Source organism: Ursus arctos, unplaced genomic scaffold, assembly GCF_023065955.2.
Source record: "Ursus arctos isolate Adak ecotype North America unplaced genomic scaffold, UrsArc2.0 scaffold_15, whole genome shotgun sequence".
NCBI classification, from domain to species: Eukaryota; Metazoa; Chordata; class Mammalia; order Carnivora; family Ursidae; genus Ursus; species Ursus arctos.
This window is the reverse complement of record NW_026622819.1, coordinates 823,457-848,118: the sequence shown is the minus strand read 5'-3', so window position 1 is coordinate 848,118 and position 24,662 is coordinate 823,457. Positions and strand designations below refer to the sequence as shown.

Genomic DNA, 24,662 nt, shown 5'->3' with positions numbered 1-24,662 from the left:
AAAATTTGTTGAACAAATGAATGTGCAGGATGTTGAATATTGTAAATTGCTTTACCAAAAACATGAAGTGGTAGCAGTATTAACACAAAATTAACCTGTGGCTGGTACGTGTGTTGCCAGTGTCCATAAACACAGTCGGCTAGTTCTTGCCCCCATTTCCTGTCCTGTCCATTGTTCCAGGATCTCCTGGTCTCAACCCCTTCTTCCCGACCTCTCCTCCATCCAGGTAGAAGTCTGAGGCTGAGGCCAGCTGCCTGACCTCCTGGGCCAATTGCCAAACACCTAATGGTCAAGAAGCCAGAGTTGGGGGATGGGAGCATGCCAGGCCAGGGTGCCCCTCCCCCAGACCCCATGGTCCAGGAGGCCTCCACCATCACTCACTCCAGGAAACTCTGGCACCAGCCTTCTTGTGACTGGTCCCTGGCTGCCATTCTGCCGCTGGGGGTGGTCGCTGTCCCAGGCCAGAGAGGTCTCCAGCATCCACTGGTATGAGTGCCCCAGGCCCTGGCGCTGACCCCTTCAAGGTCTTGTAGCAAGATCCCCAAGACTCTGCTGATCTGAAGGGACACTCTAGCTTGGAGATCGAGGCTTCTGCGTCTCACGCAGGGAATGCGCCCCTTTCCCCAGTGACTGCGCCTCCAGCCTCGCTCCTAGTTGTACTGGTCCCCCCTCCCCGCTCCCCAACGGGTCCCCTTCTCCCACGCCACGCCATTGCCCCTTCTGTGTCCTTGACAGCGCTGGGTCCCTGAGGCGGGCTCTTCCCCAGCGCCAACCCCGCCCCCACCGCTGCCCCGCCCCCGCCCTCTCCGCGCAGACCTGGGCCCCGCCCGCGGCCCCACCGGCCAGGCTCGAGCTCCGCAGATTTGCCGGCGCCGGGGAACCAGGAGGCTGGGTCTGGCGCTCCGGCCACCATGTCCCAGCGCTTCGTGGTGACCCCCGCGGCGAGCGGGGCGGGGCACGCGGGGCCCAGGTCCGAGGGCGGCGGCAGCCAGTTCCCCAGCTCCGGCCGGGCCCCGAATCCCGACCCCGCCGCCGCCCCAGAGACGCCGAGGGTGGACGCGCTGCCCATTCTGCGCTACTGCCGCGAGCCGAGCCGCTACGGTAGGTGCGGGCCCCCGGGGACGCCCGTCGAGGGCGCGCGGCCACCCCGTCTGTGCGGCGGAGCGGGCGGGCGCGCGCAGGGAGGGTCGCAGCCGAGGCCGGGGGCCGCCCGACGGAGCGCTGCCGGGGCGCGGGCCTTGGGGACGGCCGCGGTGGCTGCGTCGTCAGCGCCGGGTCGAGCTGGTGTGGCGCGTGCCCTGCGGACTCTTCTGGGGACCGTGGCCTCGGCCGGACGCCCCGTCTTTCTGTCCTGTCCTGTGCCCCAGAGGGGGATGCGACTCCCTGGGCCTCTGACCACATTGTCCCTGGAGCGCCGGGAGTCCAGTGCAAGTCACGTTGTGTGTGCAGGGGGAGAGGTGGGTGCTTAGAGACCTCCGCGGAAACGCTGGGGCCCCGGCGGGGTGAAGATGCCCGGGGATCAGCGAGGCAGGTCGGACCTGGACTGCCCTCTGGTCAGTCACTTGATTTGTGCCCCCAGTGGACTCCCCACCCCCTCGCCTTTAATCATCAAACTTCTACCAGCCACTTTCCTTTGGTTTTGAGGATTGTGATGTGAAGGCCCTAGGAAGTGTAGGTGAGCACCTCGGTGATCCCTGCCCTGACCCGGTGTGCTGGGGGCGGGTGTACGCACTGTGGCCCCTGTGGCCCCTCACACCGGTCAGCGACCCACAGCCCTGGGTGGGGGAGGGTGCGAACGGGAGGGCAGGCAAAGGCGGGTTTCCAGCAGCTCTGGGTTGACTGGATTCTGAGAGGCCCTTGCCCTCCAGCCTCAGGCCACTCCCGGGGGGGCGGACAGTCCATAGACAGCAGGCGCCTCTGGGGGCCAGAGCCTCCCCCTCTGGGCTGATGTCTGGACAACCTTCAGCTGCTCAGGAGCCCAGGTTCCTGCAGGTCAGCGAGGGGAGGCGGGTCTCTGGGCAGAAGGGCCTCTGTCTGGCCTCTGTGGGGGGTGGGGGGCAGTGCCTGCAGTGAGGACCTGCTCTAAACGGAGAGCTGACAGTGCTCGGAGTTTAGATTCTTTCCAACAAGGCCTTTGTTGGTTTACTTGGGAGATTCTTTAACCCTGGGATGAACTCCGAGCCGTGCTTCCCTCATGAGCCCTTCTCTGGTGCTGGGTGTGTGTGTGTGTGTGTGTGTGTGTGTGTGCGCGAGCAAACGCACACACATTGCACATGCCCTCTCTCAAGGACTGCGTTGGCCCAGACACGTGGTGCGCACTGGGGTGTGTGTCCCCCCACCAGCTCTGCTCTGAGCCTAGGTCAGGTGTGGTCAGGTGTGGCCACGACCCCTGTCACTCTGGGGGCAGCTGGTTTTCAGGTCCTGCTCCCTCCCCATCGCCCTCTTAACCTTGGGAGCCATTGTTTGGGCTCTGGGAGGGGTGTGTGTGGCCGTGGGGAAGCAGAGAGAGAGGCACCCTCCTGCCCACGCCCCTGCTTACCCGGGGGCGCCCTCCTCTTCTTCTGCTCTATGAGCAGTGGTGACCCAGTATGAATCAGAACAACTAATTATTTCTGGGACTGCCGGCCCCTCTGTTCTGAGGGAAATCGCTTTCACGAAAGGGGTCAATAGAGACTTTCAGGAGATTGTGGGTGAGAAAAGAGCCCCTGGTGGGGCAGGTGGTCCTCCTGACGTGTGGCTGGCTGCAGTGAGAGAGAGGGCCTCTCCACTCTCGGCCTCGAGGACCCCGAGGCCCCGGCCTGGGTTTGCCGGCCCCCCAGGAGCTGGGGCTGTGGAGGCCGTGGCTGTGGGCTCTCCGTGGGCCCTGTCCTGGCATGGAGCTGTTCTGTCCAGCAGTGTGCAGGCCCTCCTCGTCCCCCCTTCTGACCCCTTCTGCCCCACTTGTCCTGGGCCCCCAGCATGCTGGCCTCTGCCCCAGGGAAAGGGTCTGGTGCCAGGAGACACAGGCACGGTCAGGTCTTCGCTTGTCCTCTGGCCTCAAAGGCACTGATATGTTCATCCTCATGCTGTCGAGGGAGAAGGGCATTGACCCAGAGTCCTCGAGGGGTGGGCGATGGGAGACCGGGGCGGGGGGAGGGCTGTTTGGGGCCAGGGAGACCTGCCTGACCCTACAGTTCCCCCACTCCCACCGTCATCTCTTCTCATGGGCCGGTGGTCCAGGGGGTTCAGACCTCCCTCCCTCCCCCTTCCCCTATCCGGCTGCCGCCCCAGCCCTCAGGTGTGGGCCTGTTGGGAGCCAGGGCGTCACTGTGCTCTTGCCCCTGGCTGACACGGTTGCCGATACACAATTGGGCTCCAGTGGGGCGGCCGGTGCAGGGCACGGTTCCAGCCAGCGATCAATCAAATGATTGTGTGCCCACGGCAGGAGAACAAAGACAGATTATTTGACGAGACGCTGCTGATAAGACAACGTGCACTAAGTTTAAAAGGAACTTGGGTTTTCTGGTGCGCCTTTGCGAGGTGGGGCACCGGTCCTGCATTGCCCTCCCGCTTCTGTGTGAAAGGAGGGGGCTTTCCAACCCGGGGGGGGGGGGGGTGGCGCACGGGCAGCCTCTTGGCACAGAGGCTCCTCACAGGGAGTCAGGATCCCGCCTGCCTCCTGGAGCTGCGGGAATCAGCCAGGCTAAGCACCGACTTTGCCCTTAGGCCAGCTCCCCGCCAGTGAGTTTGCTTGCTCTGCGTTTGTGCCTAACGAGCCCCCTTCCCCTTCGGGTGGGGTGTCCCTTCTCTCTGCTGAGGGACCGGACCGGACGTAATCCCAGCTTCTGGCGCCCCGTCCCTGTGTCCCTGGCTCAGCCGGCATTTCCCTGGTGCACACTGGTCTGCAGCACGCTTGCTTTGTTGAGGGTGGCCAGGTTTGTGCTGGGCCGGGAGGGGGAGGCTTCCTCACCCCCAGGAGGCAGGGGTGCTGTCCCCAGGCCACCTGCCTGCCCCTCCTGGCTGCACCGCTGGTCTGCCTGCGCAGGCAGGAGGGGAGACAGCTCAGGAGCATGCAGCTGGGCAGGGATGGGGCTACCGTACCACCACCACTTGGGGAGGTTCCAGAAGGGGGGGCGGCTGAACCGTGGCTGTCCCCCACTTCCCAGGAAAGCGCTGGTCCCTGCTCCTGGTGCTGTTCCTTTGTGGGATCACAGAGGGGCCCCAGATCCGGAATCAAGACCCTGGAGGATCTGTGCCCCCCACTCCCCTTCAGGAAGGGCAGGGACAGAGGGAGCCTTGGCCTGAAAGAAGGCTGCCCTGAGGACAGTGACAGTCAGGGAGGCCACAGCCACCCATCTGCCCCTCCAACGCAGGGCCAGACTCCTCGGAGCTCAGCTCTGCTCGCCAGAGGCCAGACTCCCCTCAGCCGCCTCCCTGTCTCCGGTCTGGGCGGGTCTGCAGGTCCGGGGGCATCAGACAGAGGCCTGACACTGAGACAGGTCCTCCCACGCCACCACTGTCTCCCTGGGCTCTCTGAGCCCATGCTCCCAGGGAGGCTGGGGCAGCCCAGGGCTGACTCAGGTGGACCCTCACCGGGATCCTGGTTTCCGACCAGCCCCCTGTTGCGGGGTTGAATTTCTGTTTCTCTGAAGCCCAAGTGGTGGGGGCATCAGGGTCCCACAGACCCTCAGATGACACCTGAAGGGCTGCTCTTGTAGGCCTGTTGTTCAGAACACTCAAGTGTGTGTGTACGTGCGTCTTTGTGTGTCAGTGTCCACGTACGTGTGCCTGTATGTGTCTCGTGTCCGTGTCTGTGTATGACTGCGTGCTTGGCTCTTTGCTGCTCAGGAAGGAGGTGGGGGTTGACCACTCAGCCTTAGAACTTGCTCCGTCCGGAGGGGGATCGTGTGCTTGAAGGGGGATGCTCCCTCGCGAGCTGGGCCCTGGGAAGCCGGGAACGGGACGAGGCTGGGAGCCATCGTCAGGGATGCTGCTGGCCCAGCCTCTGCCAGGCGCTGGCCCTGACACTGCTGTCCCCGGGGAACGGGCTCCCCGGCTCACCCTCTGGGCTGGGCCCTCTGCCCAGTCTGTAAGCCCCCGGAGAGCCCGCCTCCCCTTCCAGAGGGGGCGTCTGCCCTTCGTGCAACTTCGAAAGCGGATCTCGGGTCTCTGCTCCAGGTGTGCATCGGGGGTCGCGGGTCTCAGCTCCAGGTGCTCATTGGGGGTCGGGGGTTGCGGGTCTCTGCTCCAGGTGCGCGTTGGGTGTCAGGGGTCGCAGGTCTCTGCTCCAGGTGTGGGTCAGGGGTCGAGGGTCTCTGCTCCAGGTGCATGTCGGGGGTCGGGGGTCTCTGCTCCAGGGTCGCATCAGGGGTCACGGGTCTCTGCTCCAGGTGCGCGTCAGGGGTCGGGGGTCGCAGGTCTCAGCTCCACGTGCACGTCAGGGGTCGCGGGTCTCTGCTCCAGGTGTGCGTCGGGGGTCGCGGGTCTCTGCTCCAGGTGTGCGTTGGGGGTCGCGGGTCTCTGCTCCAGGTGTGCGTCGGGGGTCGCGGGTCTCTGCTCCAGGTGTGCGTCGGGGGCAAGTCCCATTTCCCTCGCCGACTGTGGTGCTTTCTCGTCAGGAAGGAGGCCGAGCATCGCTCCTGGCTGCCCAGGAAGGCAGACTGAGCCGGAGTCCTGGTCGCGGGCTGCCCATTTCTGGTGTCAGAGAACACGCCGCCCCGCTGGGCAGACTCTGTTTTCGTTTTACTTAAATATTTCATGGAGCGCAGCCCTCGTGTAGGTTCTCACGGAGCAGCTCTGTCCGGAGCCCACTCCCAGGCTCTGTCACTCAGCCAGGGAACTCTCTCCTCGGTGGTTTCCAGGTCCGCTGGCGAAAACGCTTGAGGGCGCGTCCCTCACTTCCCTCCTCGCTACTTCTGCTCCGTTTGGCTTCTTTCCCAAGGGGTGGTGTCGCGGTTTTGGAAGCACCGACTCCCATTAAACATCAAAATTATATGGTAAGTCTGTTCAACTGGCCACACTACCGTCCTTAACCCACGGGGGGCTTGCGGGCAGGCCCAGGACCCCCGCGGGAGCGGCCATACTGCCCAGGACCACCCTGTGCACGGTGCCTGCCCGGGGCCCCCAGCTGCCCTACCTTCGCCTCCTCCCACCCGGGCGTCTGTCCCCGTGAGCCAGGGCTGCACCGAGCAAACGTGGGCTCGGCCTGGGGGCTCCAGACGTGTGTCCACAGATGTTGACTACCGTACAAATATGTGGGGGGTGTGCAGAAAGGTGGACAGAAGACGTGGTCTCTCCACGCGCTGGGCTGTTGTCCGGCCTTCCAAAGACGGATGGACACCTGGTACAGCAGAGGTGGCCTTGAGGATGCTGTGAGCAGTGGCAGAGGGACGTCTTGGTGGACAAAGGTGGTCCCCGGAGGAGTCCCGTCCATAGAGACACAGGGGAGCACGTGGGAGCACGTGGGCGCCCGGGACTGCAGACGGGCTGGGAGAGAGTGTTTCATAAAGATGGAAGTTCTGGGGAGGGGATGGCTGCACAGCACTGTGCATGTGCTGAGCGCCACTGTATACAGAATGGCTGAAAGTTTTATGTTACGTATATTTTACCACAATCAAAAACGCTAACAGGAGAGGAGGGTGAGAGGAAACCGAATCCGCCCCCTCCCTGACGTGCTCCTTCCGCAGGCAGGCGAGCTGGTGTCTGGTTTTCCGGAGGACGAGGAGGCCACTTTGATTAAATCCATTCTCGCCACGCGGGGCTCTCTCAGGGGTCCTTTTCATCTAAATTACTCTCGGCAAGGTGCAAGTTCAGGCCTTTCACAGGAGATATTTTTGTCCAGGGACCTTCCTGTTTCAAACAGCACCCGGTGTGGCCCTTCCGGGCTGGTCCTGGAGCAGGAGAGAGGACTCGGGCGTGCTTGCTGCGCTGGGATTGGGGAGGGGCTCTGGCGGGGGTGCGGGCCTGGGCGGCCCCTCCTCACACTGCCCTCCTGAGTCTGCTCCTCCAGGGACCAAGAAGGAGCCCTGGGCCTCAGCCACTGGCTGGAAAGGCCCCTTCTCCCTGGACACCCCGGGGACAGCCTGTCCTGGCTGCGAGGCCTGTGGCCCCCCTCACCCTCGTCCCTTGCTGCAGTCTCCTGAAGACCCCTGAGCAGGAGCCCGAGTTCTCCAGTCTGAAGGAAGGGCAGGCGCGGGGCACTGGGGTGGCCCCTCCAGCCGACGGGTCCTCCTTCAGTAGGGGCTGCGGGGTCTGCCCTTTGCTCAGCGTGCTGGCCGGTCCCTAGAAATGGGGACGGGCTGCTGGCTGTACTTCCTCCTTCCCGATGCGGCAGCTCAGAGTGGCTTTTTGCCCGAGTTGGCCTTGGGGGAGATTGGGGACCCAGCTTCCTGCCCCTGGAGGGAACTGAGCCCCGCACAGGGGGCGAGAACACCTGCGGCCCCGGACGGCTCCCTGGCTTGTCCTGCCGTGTCTCAGCCGCGGGCAGGAGCGTGTGGGTGCAGGTGAGCCTCTCCCGCCTGCAGGGCCAGGGGACCGCGTTTGTCCCTGGTGGACACTGCTTCCGAATGTCATCAAGAGTCAGGCAGGATCGCCCAGGTGGCTCAGTCAGTCACGCGTCCGACTCTTGATTTTGGCTCAGGGTTGCGAGATCGAGCCCATGTCGGGCTCCGTGCTGGTGTGAAGCCTGCTTGGGGTCCTCTTTCCCCCTCTCGAGCCCCCTGCCCCTGCTCGCCCTCCCTCTCCCTCTCCCTCTCTCAGGCAGACGTGGTCCCCAGTCCTCGCTGGGCGCAGGGATCTGAGCCCTCCCTTCCGCCACCGCCCAGGCCTGGTGCCACCCCCAGTGGGCTGAGGGTGTGCCTCGGGGCATTGGGTGCTCTAAAAAAGTTCCCTGGAAGCCGTGATGGCGCCATGATGCTCACCTGAGAAACTGTGGCAAGTGTTTGGGGGCCCAGAGGGGCAGAGCCAACAGGATGTGTGCGTGGAGAGCAAGAGAGACTTCAGGGACTGGGTTTGTTCGTGCAGCTGTGGCTTCAGGGAGTCCAAAGTCTGCAGGGTGGGCCGGCAGGCAGGACACCGGGGAAGGCTGTAGTGGCCACAGGCTGCCTGCTGGCAGGATTCTTTCCTGCCTGGGGAGGTCAGCCCCTGTTCTAGTCAGGCCTTCAACTGATTGGACAAGGCCCACCCATGTCAGGGAGGACTCAGAACTCATCACTTTCAGTGTTAATCTCCTCCAAAAAGCATCTTCATGGAAACCCCCGGAATAGTGTTTGACCTCACGCTGGGCACCGCAGCGCAGGCGAGCTGACACGTACGATGAACCGTCACAATAATGGAGAGAAAAAGTGCTCAGAGATAGTCCCTGTGAAAAAGCCTCTTCCAGGCTGTCTCTGCCTGTCCCTGTGCACACGCACGTATACACGTGTGGCTGCATCCCCACAGCGTACGCGCTTTTTCCAACCTTATCTCTTTATGTATTGAAAATGTTTTCCTGAATAAAATTGCCTTTATTCTTCTCATTCTTTGGCTCTGGCTTTTCCAGGAAGGCATTAGAAAGCCAACAGAACACAGAGCTTGGGGCAGTAAGACTTCTCACTTTCGCTGAGCCCACTGCAAAGCTGGCCATTTATTTCCCAGTCCTTCTGGGTGTTTCCCGTGGAGAACGAGAAACCTGGGTCTGCATCTCACCGGCCACGGGGCGGGAGGGACCAGCTTCCCAGACCGTGAACCGTGCGGAGCGGTGTTCCCACGTGTCTCCGGCTGCAGGCTCAGACCATGGCCGCCAAGGAGGCAGCAGAGTGGGCTGCGTGGGACCACCCGCCCATGGCCGTAGCAGGTGCGCCCCAGTGGTGGTGGCATGCTCCCTCTGCCATGGGGCCAGGTGGCCCTGACCTGTCATGCTTGTGGCTGACGCTCGTCGCATGGAGTCTGTCTCCAGCGGCTGAACAAATACTTGAGTATTACACATGACCACGAGCTTTGGAAAGTCTGTTACCTGCAGCGGCTCAGAGAGGAGACGCGGCCTGGGGGTGGCAGCGAGGTTGGGACCCAGGGCCTGTTTTTCCTGTTTACTCAGACGGTCACTTCTGAAATACCGTTGCCGCAACTTGCCGCGTGTCTTCGTTGTGAGCTGCTTGCCCCACCCCCACCCCCACCCTGTGACCTGTGCGCACACTGGACGGTGAGCGTTTGCGCTAAACCAACGGTGCGGGGCTGTGGCATCCGCTTCCTGGACGACATTTGGCAGGAGCCCACAGGCAGTCGGCCTGCTCTCCACCCCTGCACGGTCGGGGCCGGACTCCTCTCCCTCGGGTTCAGTCCCGGGACACCGACGCTCAGACCCAGGCGGGCCGGGCTGGGGAGGGCCTGGCTGGGGGGCCATTTAAAATCGGGCTGAAACGGTTGACGTAGTGGGTCACGGGGGCCTGGTGGCTGAAGACACGTCCAGGGCCGGCGTGGGGGCCAAGCGGACGTGGAGCCCGTGGGACCAGGCATCTCCCTTGCCCACCACCCGCACCCCTCCACTGCCCTCAGTGGAGGCTGGCCACACTGCCTGAGCTCAGGGAGCAGGGTCAGGGCACCCTCTGTGGAAAAGCAGGCCTGGGTGTTAGGGAGAACCTCAGAGAAAATCGATGGACTTCACACAGGCTACTCGAAGTGTCTCCTGTTTCCATTTGAGAGGAATGCCACAGAATTTTTGGAGCTCCCAAGGCCCACCTTCCTGGGCTGTGGAAGACTCTACCTTCCCAAAGTCGCTTCTGGGGGTGCGTGTGTCCCACGTGCGGCTGTCACCCGGCTGCAGCCCCCACCCGCATCAGGCGCGGGACCGTGCCCTCCTGTGCCCCGCCCTGGCCTTGCCAAGCTTGCACACGGGACCCCGCGCATCGCCGAGGCGGAGAACGGGCCAATGGGCCTGGTGAAGCCCGTTGTAGGCTTCGGTTGTCTGTGTGCTTGTATGTGGCCCAACGAGCAGGAGCCGCCGGAAGAGGTGGGGGTGTGGGGGGGACCGTGGCAGCCCCTCCAGGTCGGTGGTCTGCGGTGGGCGGACAGTGTCGTGGGCCATGAGCTCAGTGCCGGGGAGACAGAGACGGAGAGGAGGAGGAGGCAGCGGTGACTTCCGTCCCCCGTGGGGTCGCCCCTGCCAGTGGAGCCTGTGGAGGCCACTCGGGCCAGTGGCGTGGACTGGCCTGTCCTTGGGTGGCCAGCAGGGCCCACGGGCTGGCAGGCCGGCCGGACCCCGTGCGGCTTGGGAGGGACCCGGCGGGCACACTTGCGCGGGCTGGGCAGCGCCTCCCGAGGGCGTGGGGAATGGCGGTCTCTGGGGGGGGGGGGGGACGCAGTCCGCGACTGCTGCGTGCTCCAGCAGGACCCGCGTGGTCTCCCCACTGCACCGGAGGTAACCGTGACTCAGACGGAACAAAGCTCCTAGCTCCTTTCTCTCCCGCTGTGTGGGACCAGAGCCCCCTCCCTTCCTCCCTCCCTTTCTCCCTTTCTCCCTCCCTCCCTTCCTCCCTTCCTCCCTTTCTCCCTTTCTCCCTTCCTTCCTCCCTTTCTCCCTCCCTCCCTTCCTCCCTTCCTCCCTTCCTCCCTTCCTCCCTTCCTCCCTCCCCCTCTCCCTCTCTCCCTTCCTTCCTCCCTTCCTCCCTTCCTTCCCTTGCTCACTCCTTCCGTCTCTGTTGCGCCCTGTCCTCAGGGCCCTGCCGGCCGCGGGTGGCTGTGGAGCACGGGGAATGTGGCTCTTGCAGCTAAGAGCTGGATTTAAATTTTTTGAATTTTTAACTAATTTGAATTTAAGCTCAACCAACCGCACGTGCTCAGTGGCTGCTGAACCGCTGGCCTGGGCCCCGCGAGGAGGGCGGAGGGGAACACACGCCCAAGCCCGCCCAAGCCCGTAGCTCCAGGAGCTTGCCTGTGAGCAGGGGTGAAGGGAGGTGGGGCAGCCCAGACCGCTGATGGCTCTGGGGGTCCTGACCCCAGCAACTCGGAATGTGACTGCACTTGGAGATGGTCTTTAAAGATGTGATGAACAGAGCCACGGAGGGGCGACCGTGTGAGGACACAGGCCATGGACAGAGGCCTCGGGAGAAACAGCCTCCAGGACATGAGACCACGCAGGAGTGCTGTCTGTGCCCCCAGCCGGTACTGCCTGTTCCACCACAGCTAAGATTAGGGGTTCGCTCTTGTAGCTGTGCATGCCCCCCGCACCCCCAGGGGCCTTGTCAGCTTGGCCTCCTCCCTGACAGTGCTGCCATGAGCAGCCTCCCCGTTGTAGTCCACAGTGAGGTCACTGAGCCCATCCGAGCCAGCGCGGGGACCCTGTGCTGTCCCCAGCCAGGGGCTCGTCAGCTGCCTCACCTGTACCAAGGCTCCCTCCCCTGCAGCCACCTGCATCGGGCTTCCCTGCCCCTCCCCCCGCGGGCCACCTGAGCCCTCCCCAGGGCCCGGCTCCTGCTCGCTGCCTCTTGTTGCCTGGAGACCTGAGTGTTCGCATCCCCCTAGACTCCAGAGCGCAGAGGGGGGTGGGCCAGCTACGGGGGTGGGGGTGGGGGTGGGGGAGGGGGTGTGAGGCGCACTGGTCAGCCCCTCCCCTGCTCACAAATGAGGCCTCCCTGGGGGGCTGCGGAGAGGGGTTTGAGGGGAGCAGGTGATGCCAGCAGCCCCCCTCCATCCCATGTGCCTGTGCACACCAGGCCTGGGGGTGTTAATGACCTGAAGGGTGACTAGACACAGAGATGTCTGGGGGTGCAGGTCAGTGGTCAGGGTCACCCCTCAGAGATTCCCGGGGCCTCACCCTGTGCCCCCACCTGGGAAAACTGGCCAAGATCAGGGGCTGCCTCGTCTGGAGAGCAGCCTGCCAGAACTCACACAGGCTGTGGCTCCCTACTCTAGGTGGGGCTCTAGGGTCCCGGGGGTCTGGGTGTCCCCCTGTAGCCATCAGAGGGTCCCCTCCCAGCCTTCCATGGATGAGGCCCTGGCCGCTGGCCCGCAGGAAGCATGGAGCTGCTCCCACGCACGCACCTCTCGGCGGGGTTCTGAGCCCCCTATGAATCCACCTGGGCAGAGTGACCCCCGGGGGCTCATCTGGTCACTGCAGGTGTGGGCCTCAAGCCCACCCGGCCAGGCCTTGGCTGGGCACCGTGCTTTCCGAGGGTCTGCCGAGGATGGCTCTTCGGGGGTGCTGACCGATGCGGAGAAGCAGAGAGCTTCTTGGCTCACCCACCCCAGAGCTGGCGTGACGCCTGCCCCGCGGATGCGCTGAGACTCGGGGACATCCTGGGAGGCGCGGGTGTAGGTGGGCATGTCCTGGCATGCCTGCCGCCTGTGGACGGAGGTCTTCTCAGCGGAGCCCTGCCTGGGACCGGCGGCCTGAGTCATACACATCAACAACTGCTTTAGGGATGTGGGGAAATGGCTCTGGAGGCTTCAGAGCCCACCCAGGTGTTCCAGAGGGTGGGAATGAGAGGTGCCCTGGGACAGAGCGGAGGGAGCGCACAGGGGTCCCTCCCACCCTCCCCACCCCTGCAGCAAAGGCAAGCAGGCCTGCTGGTGGGAGGGTGCAGGGTTGCAGAAACGGCTGCCTGAGGGGCCAAGCAAGGCTATGTTGTCTGCCATGGAAAGAGGGCTGAGCGGATGCCTGCCGAGGAGTGTTGGGGTTTGCTGAGACCCCCTTTCCTCTGGGCCCACCTTCCGGGGACCACCTCTCTCAGAGCAAGCCACTCTCCAGCGTGGGCCAGGCCTCACTGTCCCCGCTCTCGGCGGGGGGGCTGGGACCTCCTGAGAATGAGGTTGCCTTCCTGCCCTGCCCCCTGCTGCCCCCCTGTGCTGCTTTCAGTCCCTGCTTTGTGCAGGCCCATGGGTCACCATCCCTGGGGACAGGGCTGCCACGGGCCTGGCTCCCCTCCTTGGGAAGCCTTGCCAGGCTCCTGCCCAGGCCCAGGAAGGCACTCCTTCCCCTTCTCCTGCCTGTGGACTGTGAGTGTGTGAGACAGGACTGGCCCATGAGGGAGAGGGTGGAACCTGGCTTGTGGGACCATCAGGGGTCCCAGAATGCACCTGCTGTGGCCCAAGCCACTCCACCCCAGCAGTCCTTCCAAACTGGGGACCTCAGCTGTCCCCCTTCAGAAAGCCAGTTGGTGGGTAGGGGCCCAGTAGGGACAGGATACATGGGATCTCCTGCCTGGGAGCTGCTGCCTTGAGGACACGTGTTTTAAAATCAGGTACTGTGAGGATGTGGCAGAAAATCCTGCTTTCCGGGCAAGTTAAAAGCAAGCGGACAGCAACTGGGAGTCTTGCCAGCCTGTCCCACTGTCCGAGACGGTCCCACTGTGTGGGCATGACTGCAGGAGCTTTGGGGTGTGACCCTCCTCGAGACCCCTCCCTGAGAACCAAGTACTTCCAGGTTTGGGCCTTATCCTGTGTTAGTTTTGAGGCTAGCGGGGGCTGAATGGTGGCCTCGAAAAGATGGGTCCGCATCCTAACTCCTGGCTTCTGTAAACGGGACCTGATTTGGAGAAAGTGTCCTTGCAAATGTGCTTAGCTTAGGGACATGGAGGTGAAGAGGTCATCCTGGCTTATCCAGTGTTCCTGAGTCCAGTGTCCTTGTAAGAGACACAGAGGAAGACAGGACGCACAGGGGACAGACCACATGAGGACACGGAGGTGGGAGTGCCGGGCCACCAGGGGGAGGCAGGAGGGACCGTCCCCTGCGGCCTCCAGAGGGAGTGCGGCCCGCGACACCTGGCTGTCAGCCTTGTGGCCCGGAGACCCTGGGACCAGGTCTCGCGGTCTGTGGCTCTGGGTTACAGCCGCCCAGGGTACTGGTCCAGGTTCTCAGTGGTGCCAGAGGGGCTGGCTGGGTTCACCTGGGAGCTGTTTCTGGAATGCTCCCTGGGCCCTGGGGATGCGGGTGCAGAAGGAGAGCACAAGGAAGTCCTGCCCCTCTCTGCGTAGACCCTCAGCGTGCCCCAGTCAGGTGGCATCTTCGTGGCTGGTGCAGGGGCTCCCACATGTGGTGCTTCTCTGGGTGCTGGGCTCAGGCCCACTGTCTGCATCTGCAGGGATGGAGGGGGAGCCGAGGGCGAGCGGCCCCCGCCCGTGCTGGAGCACCCTCAGCCCAGGAGCCGGCCAGTCCTCCCGAGCACCGAGCCCCATGGAGGCACCTTCTCGCAGGCTTCACGGGGCCTTGGCCAGCAGTCCCTGCAGGGGGAGGCTGGACCTCAGCAGGGAGGTGATAGCTGTGTCCTGGAGCATGTGGCCGGCGAAGGGAGCGGCCTGCAGAGGCTGGGACCCGACCCCAAAGCGCAGGCCACTCTTCAGCCTCCTGGGAAGCCCTAGGGCAGGTGCCTGGTCAGGCCAGCAGCCGGCCGCGGAGACCCCCCCCAGCTCCGCTCGACCAAAGCCCCCTCCCCATGCAGACCCCCAGGACCCCACGGTCAGGTCCCCTGCAGAACCAGCGTGGCCGCCCTGCCTGCTCAGACGCACCCCAGAACACAGGCCTCCACGGGCCTCGGCCAGCGCCCCAGGGAAGCCAGGCATGCTTGTAAACCAGTGACTGTCTTTGTAGAAGCGGCGTCCCCTCCTCTCCCTGCGCTCCTCGCGCTCCCCCCAGGGCGGCCCGCCTGCGTTTTATCACCAAGAGTCATTTGAACTCTGCTCACCTCGGGTGACTTGCTTTGCTTGGAAGCCGGGCTGTGACTGCGGCTTCGAGCACCCGGAGGGTTTCTGGCTGTGACGTCTGCGCAGAGCCCGAGGCAGAACCAGAGCGGGACGAGGGATTCGGGATGCCCGCACGCCAGGAGGGCCGTGCCGCGGGCTCCCCGTCCTTTAGTACCTTCCTGTGCACACAGCACAGTCCGTGTGCGGCTGCCAAATGAGACCGTTTCGCAGAGCAGGCGTGGTGGTCTGAGGCAGCAGGGCCACGGCGCGCGTGGTACCTCTCTTACTTTGTTCGGAGAAGGAGGGTATCTGTGGGTTCGGTGCGCCGGCGTACGTTTTAACCGCCGCGAGCTGCCGTGCGGTGGCTCGGTGCTTTTCCCTTCTTGCCGGGCTCAGGGGGCGGCTGGTGGGACAGCCCCGACTGTCAGCAAAGCGCTGGGGGCAACCCCGTCCACGGGTGAACTCGCCCGGTTCCGGGGACACATCCCAGTTGTGAGTGTGGGCGGTCGTCTTGGGAGGGGTAGGACCCCCGCGAGGGGCATCCTGCACAGGTTTTCTCAGCCCCAACGCGGTGATTGTCACCCAACCCAAGTGAAGGGTGTGTGGCTTCGCGGCCATTGACCCAGCAGAATCCGCTCCGTGGTCTCAGAAACACGTGCGTCCCCTAATGAGGGTCGGGGGCAGACCTGGCTTAGACCTGGGTGTGAGGACCCACCCCTCTCACGCTGCTGTGAGTTCAGATGACGTGCTGGAGCAAGCAGGAAGGGCCTTGAGTACAAAGGCCACTTCCGGGAAGAGGTGCCCTAAGCAGCCCCGATGTCCAGCCCAAGGCCAGCAGTGCAAAGGCCCTGGGGCAGTGCCGATGTCAGGATGGGACCTGAGATGTGAAGAAGACCTGGGGTGGGCAGTGGCAGAGCATGCTGTGGGGAGGGGGTGGGTCCATCACGGGTCCGGCACACAGGCCCAGGCAGGCCGGGGAGTGGGAGAGCGGCACGGCGGAGAGGGGGTCTGGGTCTGGTCGGGGTGCAGGGGAGTTCGGCGGAGGCGGGGACGAGGAGCCAGCCTCCTGTGTGGTTGGTTCGGGGATCGAGTTGGCCTCCTGTGGTCAGTCCTGAGCTGGAAGTGGGGTGGTCACTGACCAAGTCTCGACCATCTGGACGGGTCACTGCCAGGGTTGGGGGCAAGGTCCTGTTGTCTGAGGGGAGCAGGCTCTGGGTCCTTCCTGGACTCAGACTTCTGTTCACTTGTTTGTTTTCAGATTTCTGACGGGGGGGTGGACAGCCCCTGCAGTGGAGGGGACATAGTGGCCTCGAGGTGAGCCGTGGAAAGTGGCTGGCCGTGCACCATGGGGCACATCCGTGACAGTCCCAGAGAAGTACTTTCTCCAAGAGCAAAGGTCCTGTGGCTGCCAGTGTGGGGCATGGTTTGCAGGGGAGGCTCAGACTCCTGAGAATGGAGGCCTCAGCGCTCGGCAGGAGAAACCGGAGGGAAGTGCAGGGGGCTGGCTCTCGAGGTTTGGGGATTTCTTCCTCCCCACCCCATGCGCTGGCTGGACAAGAAAACACACACACAGACAAGGGCCTGCTGGTTTCTTTCCCTCTCTGTGCCCCGAGGTCCTCTCTCTCTCTCTCTTTCAGCTCATTGGCCTTCTGTGCTGGGAGGGGATTCTGTGCTGAGGAAGGGTCCCTTGGACGCTGAGTCATGGCGAGGTGACTGGCCAGTCAGCTCAGTGGCCACGGCTGGGCCTGTCCTTCGCACCCAGAGCCTGCCCGCGAAGCTATTTGCTGGGGGCGCCCTTGCCTGTCTTGCAGGAGCTCCTGTTGACTCTAAAACGTGGGGAAAACATGTGCGTAATTGCTAGTCCAGGCGGCTCCGGGCTCTTGCCTAATTCCCTCCCAGGGGGTCCTGCAGGGCAGAGTGTCCAGGGAGCCCTTGAAAATCTTCCACTCCCTGGGAGAGGCGGGCTGGCGGGACCCTGGGGCCACGGCCCCTCAGAAAGCCACGCCTGCCCACGCACACTCTCCTCATGCCCCGAGCTCGGGGCAGCCAGACCGAGCCGCCGGCAGCGTGGGACGGACGCCCTGACCTTCCAGGCACAAGTAATCCTTGGCATACGCAAGACGTGGGACCTACCTCACCAAAGCAAAATTCAGTATTTATCTGAAATTCCGATTTGCCCGCGTGCCTGTGTTGGGAGCCCGTCGGGAGCCCTCCAACCACGAGGTTCTTGTGGGGCTGGCTTTAGGGCTGCTGACGCCCCTGGGTCCTGAAGGGGAGGAGGCTGGGAGCCCATGCGGTGGAAGTGCCCTGGACGAGCGGAGGGGACGTGGGCGGGTGTTGGAACAGCCTCAGCCCAGAGAGGGCTCCTCACTCAGGGGGTCACCACAGAAGGGCAGGATAGGGACAGGAGCTGGTGCGTGGATGCAGGGGGTCAGTGGGCCCTGCGTCCATTGTCACTGTTGGGGGTCGGCTCCTGTGGTCCCATCTCCCCGGAGACCTGGGCTGTGCGGAGAGGAGACCGTGGGCCTGGTCCCCTCTGCTGCCCTCGGGGCCTGTGGAGATGGTCCACAAGGGGCCATGTGGGGCTGTGTGTATCCCAGGCTGGCGAGATGCTGAGTTTCCGGAACCTTCCGCGTGCGGTTCGGACACTTGGCTCTCTAGTGCGGGTGCCCGTGGAAACAGGCCGTTTCTGAAGCTGGACGGCAGTGCCCAAGGCCCGTCAGGCCACTACCAGGGCTGCCAGTAGGGGGCAGCGGAAGACCGTGGGACGTGGGGTCAAAGTCAGACCTGTGTGGGTCACCTCTTCTCCCCTGAGGCCGCCTTGTCCTCGGGTCACCTCTGAGACCTTGTCTGCACGCCGCCGGACCCTGCTTGTGCCCTTGTCTGTCTCAGATCCTGCCAGGAGGCCAGGGGTCGGAAAGTTCCAGGCCAGCCTCGCAGCACCGACTCCCACCCCTCCCCCAGCTCTGCTTGGGCGTCTCCTGACCCGCACCCCAGTGCCCTGGGCCTGTGTAGCCCGCAGACCACCCTCCCCGGTCAGGGTCCTGCCAGGGTTCGTAAAGCTGCCCCTGAGGCCGCAGAGGTGCTCCCGGCCCATGACACTCACCCGGGGACCCCGTCCCTGGCCGGAGCATGTGCTGTGGCCTCTGGAAGGTTCTGGAGGGTCCTGGAGCTGCCCACGTGGCTGCCTCGAGGGGCCAGCAGGACGGTCACCCCTGCAGCCTCGTGTACACCACACGATGCAGTTTTAGGTGATTTTCTGCCTGCTTTCTCGACCATATCCAGAAATAAAGTTACGGAGGTGGGTTTGCTAACTTCCCTCTTCAGGACAGAGTTGGGGTGTGTGCAGGCCTGTCCCTGTGTGGACGCCCCTCCCTGGACACCCAAACCCGGGCCTGCAGGCAGCACAGGACCTCCCCCTCTGATCCAGCGACTTTTCCTCTTGAAGCCCCAGGTCTGGGCAGGGCTCCGCGGGGTCTGTGATCACCAACGCCCCCCCCCCCCCAGATCCTTCTGTTCTGTTCCCGTGGAACACCCACCAGGGTCCAGGCTGGGGCTCTGCCCCGGGGCAGCGTCCCTGTAGCTGGCTCCTGGGGGCCCCCGGGTTCACTCGTGTGGGGCTTGGAGGCTCCGGCCTGGACCCTGGGTGAGGCCCCTGGGACCCTGGGGGCGCTGCAGTTTCTCCTGCTCTGGTGGGGCCTGTGTACCCCAGGGGGGCTGGAGGGCAGAACGGGAAGCCCCGGGAAATCCCTGGGGTCTCGGGCTGACCCTGCAGGTCCCCAGGTGACTCTCCTGGTGGCCTGGGGCTGGTGCAGAAGCTCCGTGGGACCCCGCCCCTCGGGGAGGAGCGGTGGCGGCTCTCACCGCAGGGCCGAGCTCCTTCAGTGGAGCTACACAGACTTCTGACATTTAGCTTTTAACTGTGGCACAATATACAGCACACACTCACACTCGGCGTCCGCATGCCCGTGGCCCCTCCCACCGCACCGTCCCCTGGATGTCCCTCCCCCACCCGAAGGCCGAGGCTGCTCCTGGGACCCGGGGTCCAGCTTCCCTGCCCAGCAGCTGGTGTGGCACATGGCCGCAGAGCCCAGCCGTGGCCGTATTTGCGCAGACAAAGCTGTTTACTTTCCAAATGCTTCCAGCCCCACCTGGTGCCACCTGGGTGTGTCCGAGCTGGGTACAGGGTCTCCGCCTCTCGGAAGCAAGAGGCAAGGCTTTCCCTGGAGCAGTGAGGTGGCCAGGTGGATACCCCGTCCAGCCGGTGCCACGTGCCCCAGGAATGCACAGGGGGGCAGCAGGAGGGCTTCGTGGTGGCTGGAGGAGGCCCCTTGGACTGCGAAGATGTGGCTGTACGCCAGGAAGGGCCAAGCCCTGGGTGGACACACTCACATGTGCTCACACATACTCATGTGCGCACACGCCCCTGCATGCACCCGTGGGGATTGATGAGAACCAGGTGGGCTTCCTCCCACTCCCACCTCTGGCAGGACCAGTCTTGGATGGCCAAGCTTGGTGGTTAGCAAATAATCGTTGAGCACCGTCGGGGGCTGCGTTGGGTGATGGAGGCCAAGACACATTCCCTGCATTGAGAAGATTAATTCTAGAACCTTCCATCAACAGGGTGAGGAGAAAAGAAACTACTGTCGGGCATCTGCACGTGGGCATGCCTCAGGGCATCAGGAGACCCGCGGCTGGGGCCAGCCCAAGGCAGCCTCCCTGATTGGCTGGCGGTCGGTCGGGTGCTTGTTTGCTGCTGATTGCTGGGAGAGATGGTGTCGGGTCTCCACAGCCCCTCTCGGAGCGAGAGGGTCTGCGTAAGAGCTGCGTCGTCCTGCAGGTCTTGTTTCTTGTGCCGCGGGACAACAAAGGCTTTATCTAGGCAACTGGGAGCAGCTGACCTTGATTCACCGGACTGCGGGTATTGCTGACTTCCTGCCCCGGGACGACCGGTTGGCACTGGGACAGGTTTTCAACCACGCTCGGCTCTGGTGTGACGGCACCTGCAGCCGTGAGCCAGACCGGCAGCCCTGCCACCACGGTCCCCGCCTGTCCCCGGGGCCTTCCCAGGAGATGCATCCATTTCTTTTTAAGATTTTATTTATTTATTTGAGAGAGAGAGCACGAGCGCACGTGAGTGGGGGAAGCAGAGGGAGAGGGGCAAGCAGACTGCCCGCTGAGCACAGAGCCCGACACGGGGCTCGAACCCACGACCCTGAGATCATACCCTGAGCCGAAACCAAGAGTCGGAAGCTTAACTGACTGAGCCACTCCGGCAGCCCTGGACACATCCGTTTCTAAGTAAACTTGTGCGGACAGGTAACACGGGTTGTCAGAAATATGCAAATCCTACTTGTACTTCTTCTTGAATGAGCAAAAGGTGATCTCTTGAGAAACCTCCCCCAGGATAAAAATAGAACCTTTGGCCCCAGCGGTTAACAGCATTGTAGGTATTTTCACGGGGTGTAGTACGTCGCATTGTGGTTTCATCTTTCAGCTCCTTGATGACGAACGTTGATTTGATAAAACGAGTTAGGCAATATTCCCTCTTTTTTCTTAACTGTCTGGAGGAGTTCACTACAAGCGGCGGTGTTTCCCAAGGGTTTGGAGGATCGGGCCAGCGCCGCCGTCGGGACGGAGCGTGGGTGGGTCTGACTGGGCTCGGCAGAGGCGGCTCTGCTCAGAGCAGCTAGTTCTCCCTGTGAAAATCTGGGTAGGTTGTTTCCCGAAGAACTGGTCTCTGTCATGGACAATTTCAAAATGCTTCCGGGGAAGTGATTGCTAACATCTCCCGACCATCAGCAGCTATGACCTGGGGCCGTGGCTTCTGACAACAGCAGGTCTCTCTGACCTTCCAGAAGCGACAGGGCCTGGGTCGAGGGGCGGGCGCTCCCTCTAGGAGCTCCCGGGGGTCTCGCCCGGATCCCTCCAGCTTCCGGTGGCTCCTGGCTGGGCGGCCGAGAGCCCGCCTCTGTGTCCCCTCTGCGTCGTCAACCGTCCCTCTCTCCTTTCAACACGGCCAGCTGTCCTGGCTCGGTGCCCGCATACCCAGTGTGACCTTGCCTTAACTCGCTCACTTCTGCAAAGACCAGGGTCTGAGTAAGGCCACGTCCCCAGCTTGGAAGTGGACCGTGGTTGGCTTGGTGCGGAGCGCGGCCACGGTGTGTGCTTGGCGGCCGAGCGCCTCCAGCGCCGGTCGTTAGGTCAACCTCCTTACACGTGGGGTGCTCAGCTCCTTTATCTCCACTGGTTTTTTTCTCCTCGTCCACTTGTTCTATCAGTTCCTGAGAGGCGAGTCTGAAGCCCGTTAGCGTGGACGTTCTGTCCGCCTCTGCCGTCCCGGGCGATGGCGCGGAGCACATGCCCTTAGAAGGTCTCGTCTGGGGCGTGCTCGCCCGGTGAGTCAGAGCGGGCTCCTGCCCCTGTGCCTTCTTTGGTATGGAGCCTGTATTCTCAGTGCTCTGTGTTCTCCCTGCACGGGCTCCCCGTTTCTTGCCGCGGTGTGTTGGCTCGCTGGGGTCTGTGTGAGTGAGCGTGGCAGCCAGGAAGCCTCTCGGGCCCGCGTTGCCCACACGCTGCGTTCAATACCTGGATTTCGCGTTTGTGCATGAGAGCGCCACACCACGTGGCCGCTGCTGTGCGCGTCCTGACTCCACGCCAACTTCCTCACCCTCCTGCTGATTCTGCGTCCCCGGGCTTCTGCCCGGAGCCGTTGGCCTTCAGCTTGGGGAGAGGTTTTGTGTCCTGGAAATGCCATGATGTCGCCGGTGTTTAGGGACTGTGTTTGCGGGCGTGGACATCTGGGTGGGCAGCCGTTTTCCTCGCGCGGTTTACCCGAGTGGCAGATTTTCCTGGTTCTGCTCTTTTCATGTGCGTGTCCTTTCTCCCTGGAAGCAGAGAGTGGCGACCAGACGCTCTTAGCCAACGTGCGTTTTACCACTTTTCTCCGTGCTCATCACACTTGGACATGTGTTTGGCCTGTGACGGCTGCCTCTGGGAGGGCCTGGCTGCCGTCAGGGCAGACAGACTCCCAGGTTGGAGCTGCAAGGCCCAAGTGACCTTGGAGTACTTCGGCAGCAATCAAGCTTATTTTTAAAATGTATTTTTAACTCATTGCCCCGAGAAAATAGAAATTAATGACTTGCGGTATTTACACAAAAAGTCGTTCTCTATAGACCGCAGCCGGCTCGCTAGCGCTTTCCTCGGTCAGCTCTCCTGCGACCGAGCCAAATATTTAATGTTTGGCCGAGGTACTTGAGCCCGGAGATGGTTATCTAACTCAGATATGGCTCACACACCGCCCTTTCCCTCTCCTCCTGGTGGAGTAGAAGAAGGGTTTTGGTTCAGGCTGCCGAGTGGAGTTGGCCATGTCAGCTTGGGGCCCCCCCAGCTGGAAACCGTCCAGCACAACTGACTGCTGGGGCTCCAAGGGCCCTCGGCTCTCTCAGGCCATGGTGGGGGCGGCCTCTGCTCAGGCCTCGGTCTTTGCCTTGTGGCCTTGCCGTGCTGGGGGCATGGGGCATGCTGACGGGGAGGCTTTATTCATTAACATGGAGGGTCCTTCTGCCTCGATTCCAGAGTCAGCTGCCAGGCGAGCGGCAGCCGGTGTCGTCCCGAGGGTGCCGGGGGCCCACCCAGAGGTACAGGACGCGGCGGGAGCCCTCCCCCCTCCTAGGGGCTGGCGTCTGAGCAGGCCCCCAACCCTGACCCAGACGGAATCCAGAAGCCCTGGGCAGGTCCCCACCTTCCTGGGCTGGTAAGTGTGACCTTGAGAGAAGCCGTTGGTCACCTTATCTGTGCTGTGGATAATAATAGGATAGAAATCACTGCCCCGGGCGCCTGAGTGTGACCTGCTTATCTCTGGACAGCAGCTGTTTAATTGAAATGATGGTGAAGTATTTTTGTCTCGGCAACGCTGGCTCTCACCACCCAACCAGAAGGTACAGGGAGAGTCTCCTTCCGTCCTGTCTCCTCCCAGAGGCCCTGTGGGTGCCTGGTGCCTTACAGCCACCACGACAGACTTCCGACGCTTTTGTCTCTTCCTTGCGTACAGTCCCTGGAAATTCCTCCACCTCACCCCACGCGGGGGGTGGGGGATCATTGATTGAAGCAGGTGTTACTCACGGTAGCCGAAAGGTGCAGACAACCCCAGTGCCCATCGACGGACGAGTGGACAAACAAAACGTCTGTCCGCACGCTGGAGTGTTGTTCAGCCTTCAGAAGGAAGGAAACGGACACCTGCTCCAGCGTGGACGGACCTCAGCAAGACTGGCGGTCAATGGGACAAACACTGCAGTCACCGCGTTCAGAGGCAGAAAGGAGGACGTGGTTTCCAGGGCCTGGGGGCCGGGGCGGGTGTTCCCTGGGGACAGAGCTTCCGTCTTGCAAGATGGACAGCGTTCTGGGGACAGCCGGTGGTGATGGTTTGCACAATAATGTGTTAAAAGGTAAACCGAGGCACATTACAGTTATTTTTTCAAGGGTTCATCTGAGCAGACCTTGATTGGGCAGACGCGGTTAGGAACCTCCCCAGGAGCGAGAGACGGGTTTCAGAGGCGACGAAGCCAGGAGATGATCTCATCGGCCATAGTGTGAGCGGCTGGCTCGTTCGGGAAGGCCGCCCGGCTGTTCGCAGGTCCCATTTCCTCTTTGGGGCATCAGAGCCACGCCATCCAGCCGCCGCCTCAGGTGTGCCAACACTCGTGAGCATCCTTAATGCCACTGAGCTACTCAGTTCGATATGGTTGAAACAGTCTGTTTAATATTCTGTGTGTTTTACCACAATTAAACAAAATTGATTTTTTGGCAAGGGAAAGAAAAATCAAAACGAGTCGACATTTTTGTCGAATACCTGGGGTTGGGTGCAGGAGGCCCAGCAGCCCCGTGTGCCAGGACTCAGAGCAGCCGCGAGGGCAGGCCTGCGCGTCCCACACACGGTCACAGCGCGGTGGCCGATGGCTTTCACCCCCACTGACTACATTGTCTGAGATCCCAATGCTTGTCGGGTTTCAAAGCTGCCCCCCTCCCAAGAATACCGCACCCCGTCATCACCACAGCCCTGTGAGTGGGGTCCCGTCCTCAGAGGGGACGCTGGTGTGGTCTCAGGGACTCTAGGATGACCCAGTGACCATCCCCCACAGGACTTGGGGACCACGGGGGTCACCACGGTCTCCCACAGACAACAGCCGAAGGACGGCGCAGACACGCCCAGGCCCGAGGCCGCAGTGCCCCACCCTTGGCCTTCCCCAAAACCCCTCGGGAGCCGCGGGAGGGACAAGCTCGCAGGAAGGGGTGCCATCACTGTGGGCCTGAGGGCGAAGCTGGTGTGGCAAAGCAGTCTTGCTTTGGGGCCTGGAGACCCCGGGGCAGTTTGGCACTCCCCCAGAACAGCGAGCCCAAAGACAAATGGGCTGGCGGTGGGGGCGGCCGGGTTCCCGCTGCGGCTGGCCCAGGCCGGCTCCAATAGCCAGTCCTCTTGGGGTGGCTGTGCAGTGGCTTCCAGGGCCATACTTGGCCTCCCTGGGAGGAGGGTCCAGGCAACAGACCCCTGAGTGCCCAGCCAAGACGCCTGGAGCAGATGCTGGCCCCAGAGGAAGGCAGCTGTCCTCTAGGACCTGGCGTGCCCCATCCACCCACTTCCCTGCATTCCTGGTGGCCTCCTGTCCAGCTCCTATGCCACAGTCTGGTCGGGGGGTGACACCTGACGTCGGCTCTGCTCGGGCCTGGCCCCCAAGCTGGCAGCCCTGCAGGGCCATGGCCAGGGCCTCCTTCTCCCAAGGGCCCACTCCTCGAAGCACTATCCATAGTCCACCTCCCTCCTCAGGCCTGAGGACCTGGCCTTCTGCGCCAGACAAAGCCTGGGATGTGGGACCCACTTTGCCCCACTCTGTGTGTCCAAGGATGGCCACAGTGCCTGGCACAGTGATCCTCGGGGATGGAGCTGAGCCTGTGGGAGAACTGGTCAGTGAGGCACTGACCTGCCCTGGGGGTCACATGACCCCTACCATCGCCCCGCCCGTCGGGACACCGCC

The 24,662-nt window shown here is 62.9% G+C and overlaps 1 protein-coding gene across 2 annotated transcripts in view; it reads left to right on the top strand.

Annotated features, from left to right (window-relative positions):
- The first annotated feature begins 879 nt into the window (after positions 1-879).
- The window catches only part of SLC12A7 (solute carrier family 12 member 7), a 71,754-nt gene continuing 47,971 nt past the window's right edge, over positions 880-24,662 (top strand). For both annotated transcript variants that reach the window (XM_057312148.1, XM_057312147.1), the window contains exon 1: positions 880-1,101. In XM_057312148.1, the coding sequence (XP_057168131.1) occupies positions 912-1,101 (190 nt within the window). In that variant the 5' untranslated portion in view covers positions 880-911. The remainder of the gene's footprint in view (positions 1,102-24,662) is intronic.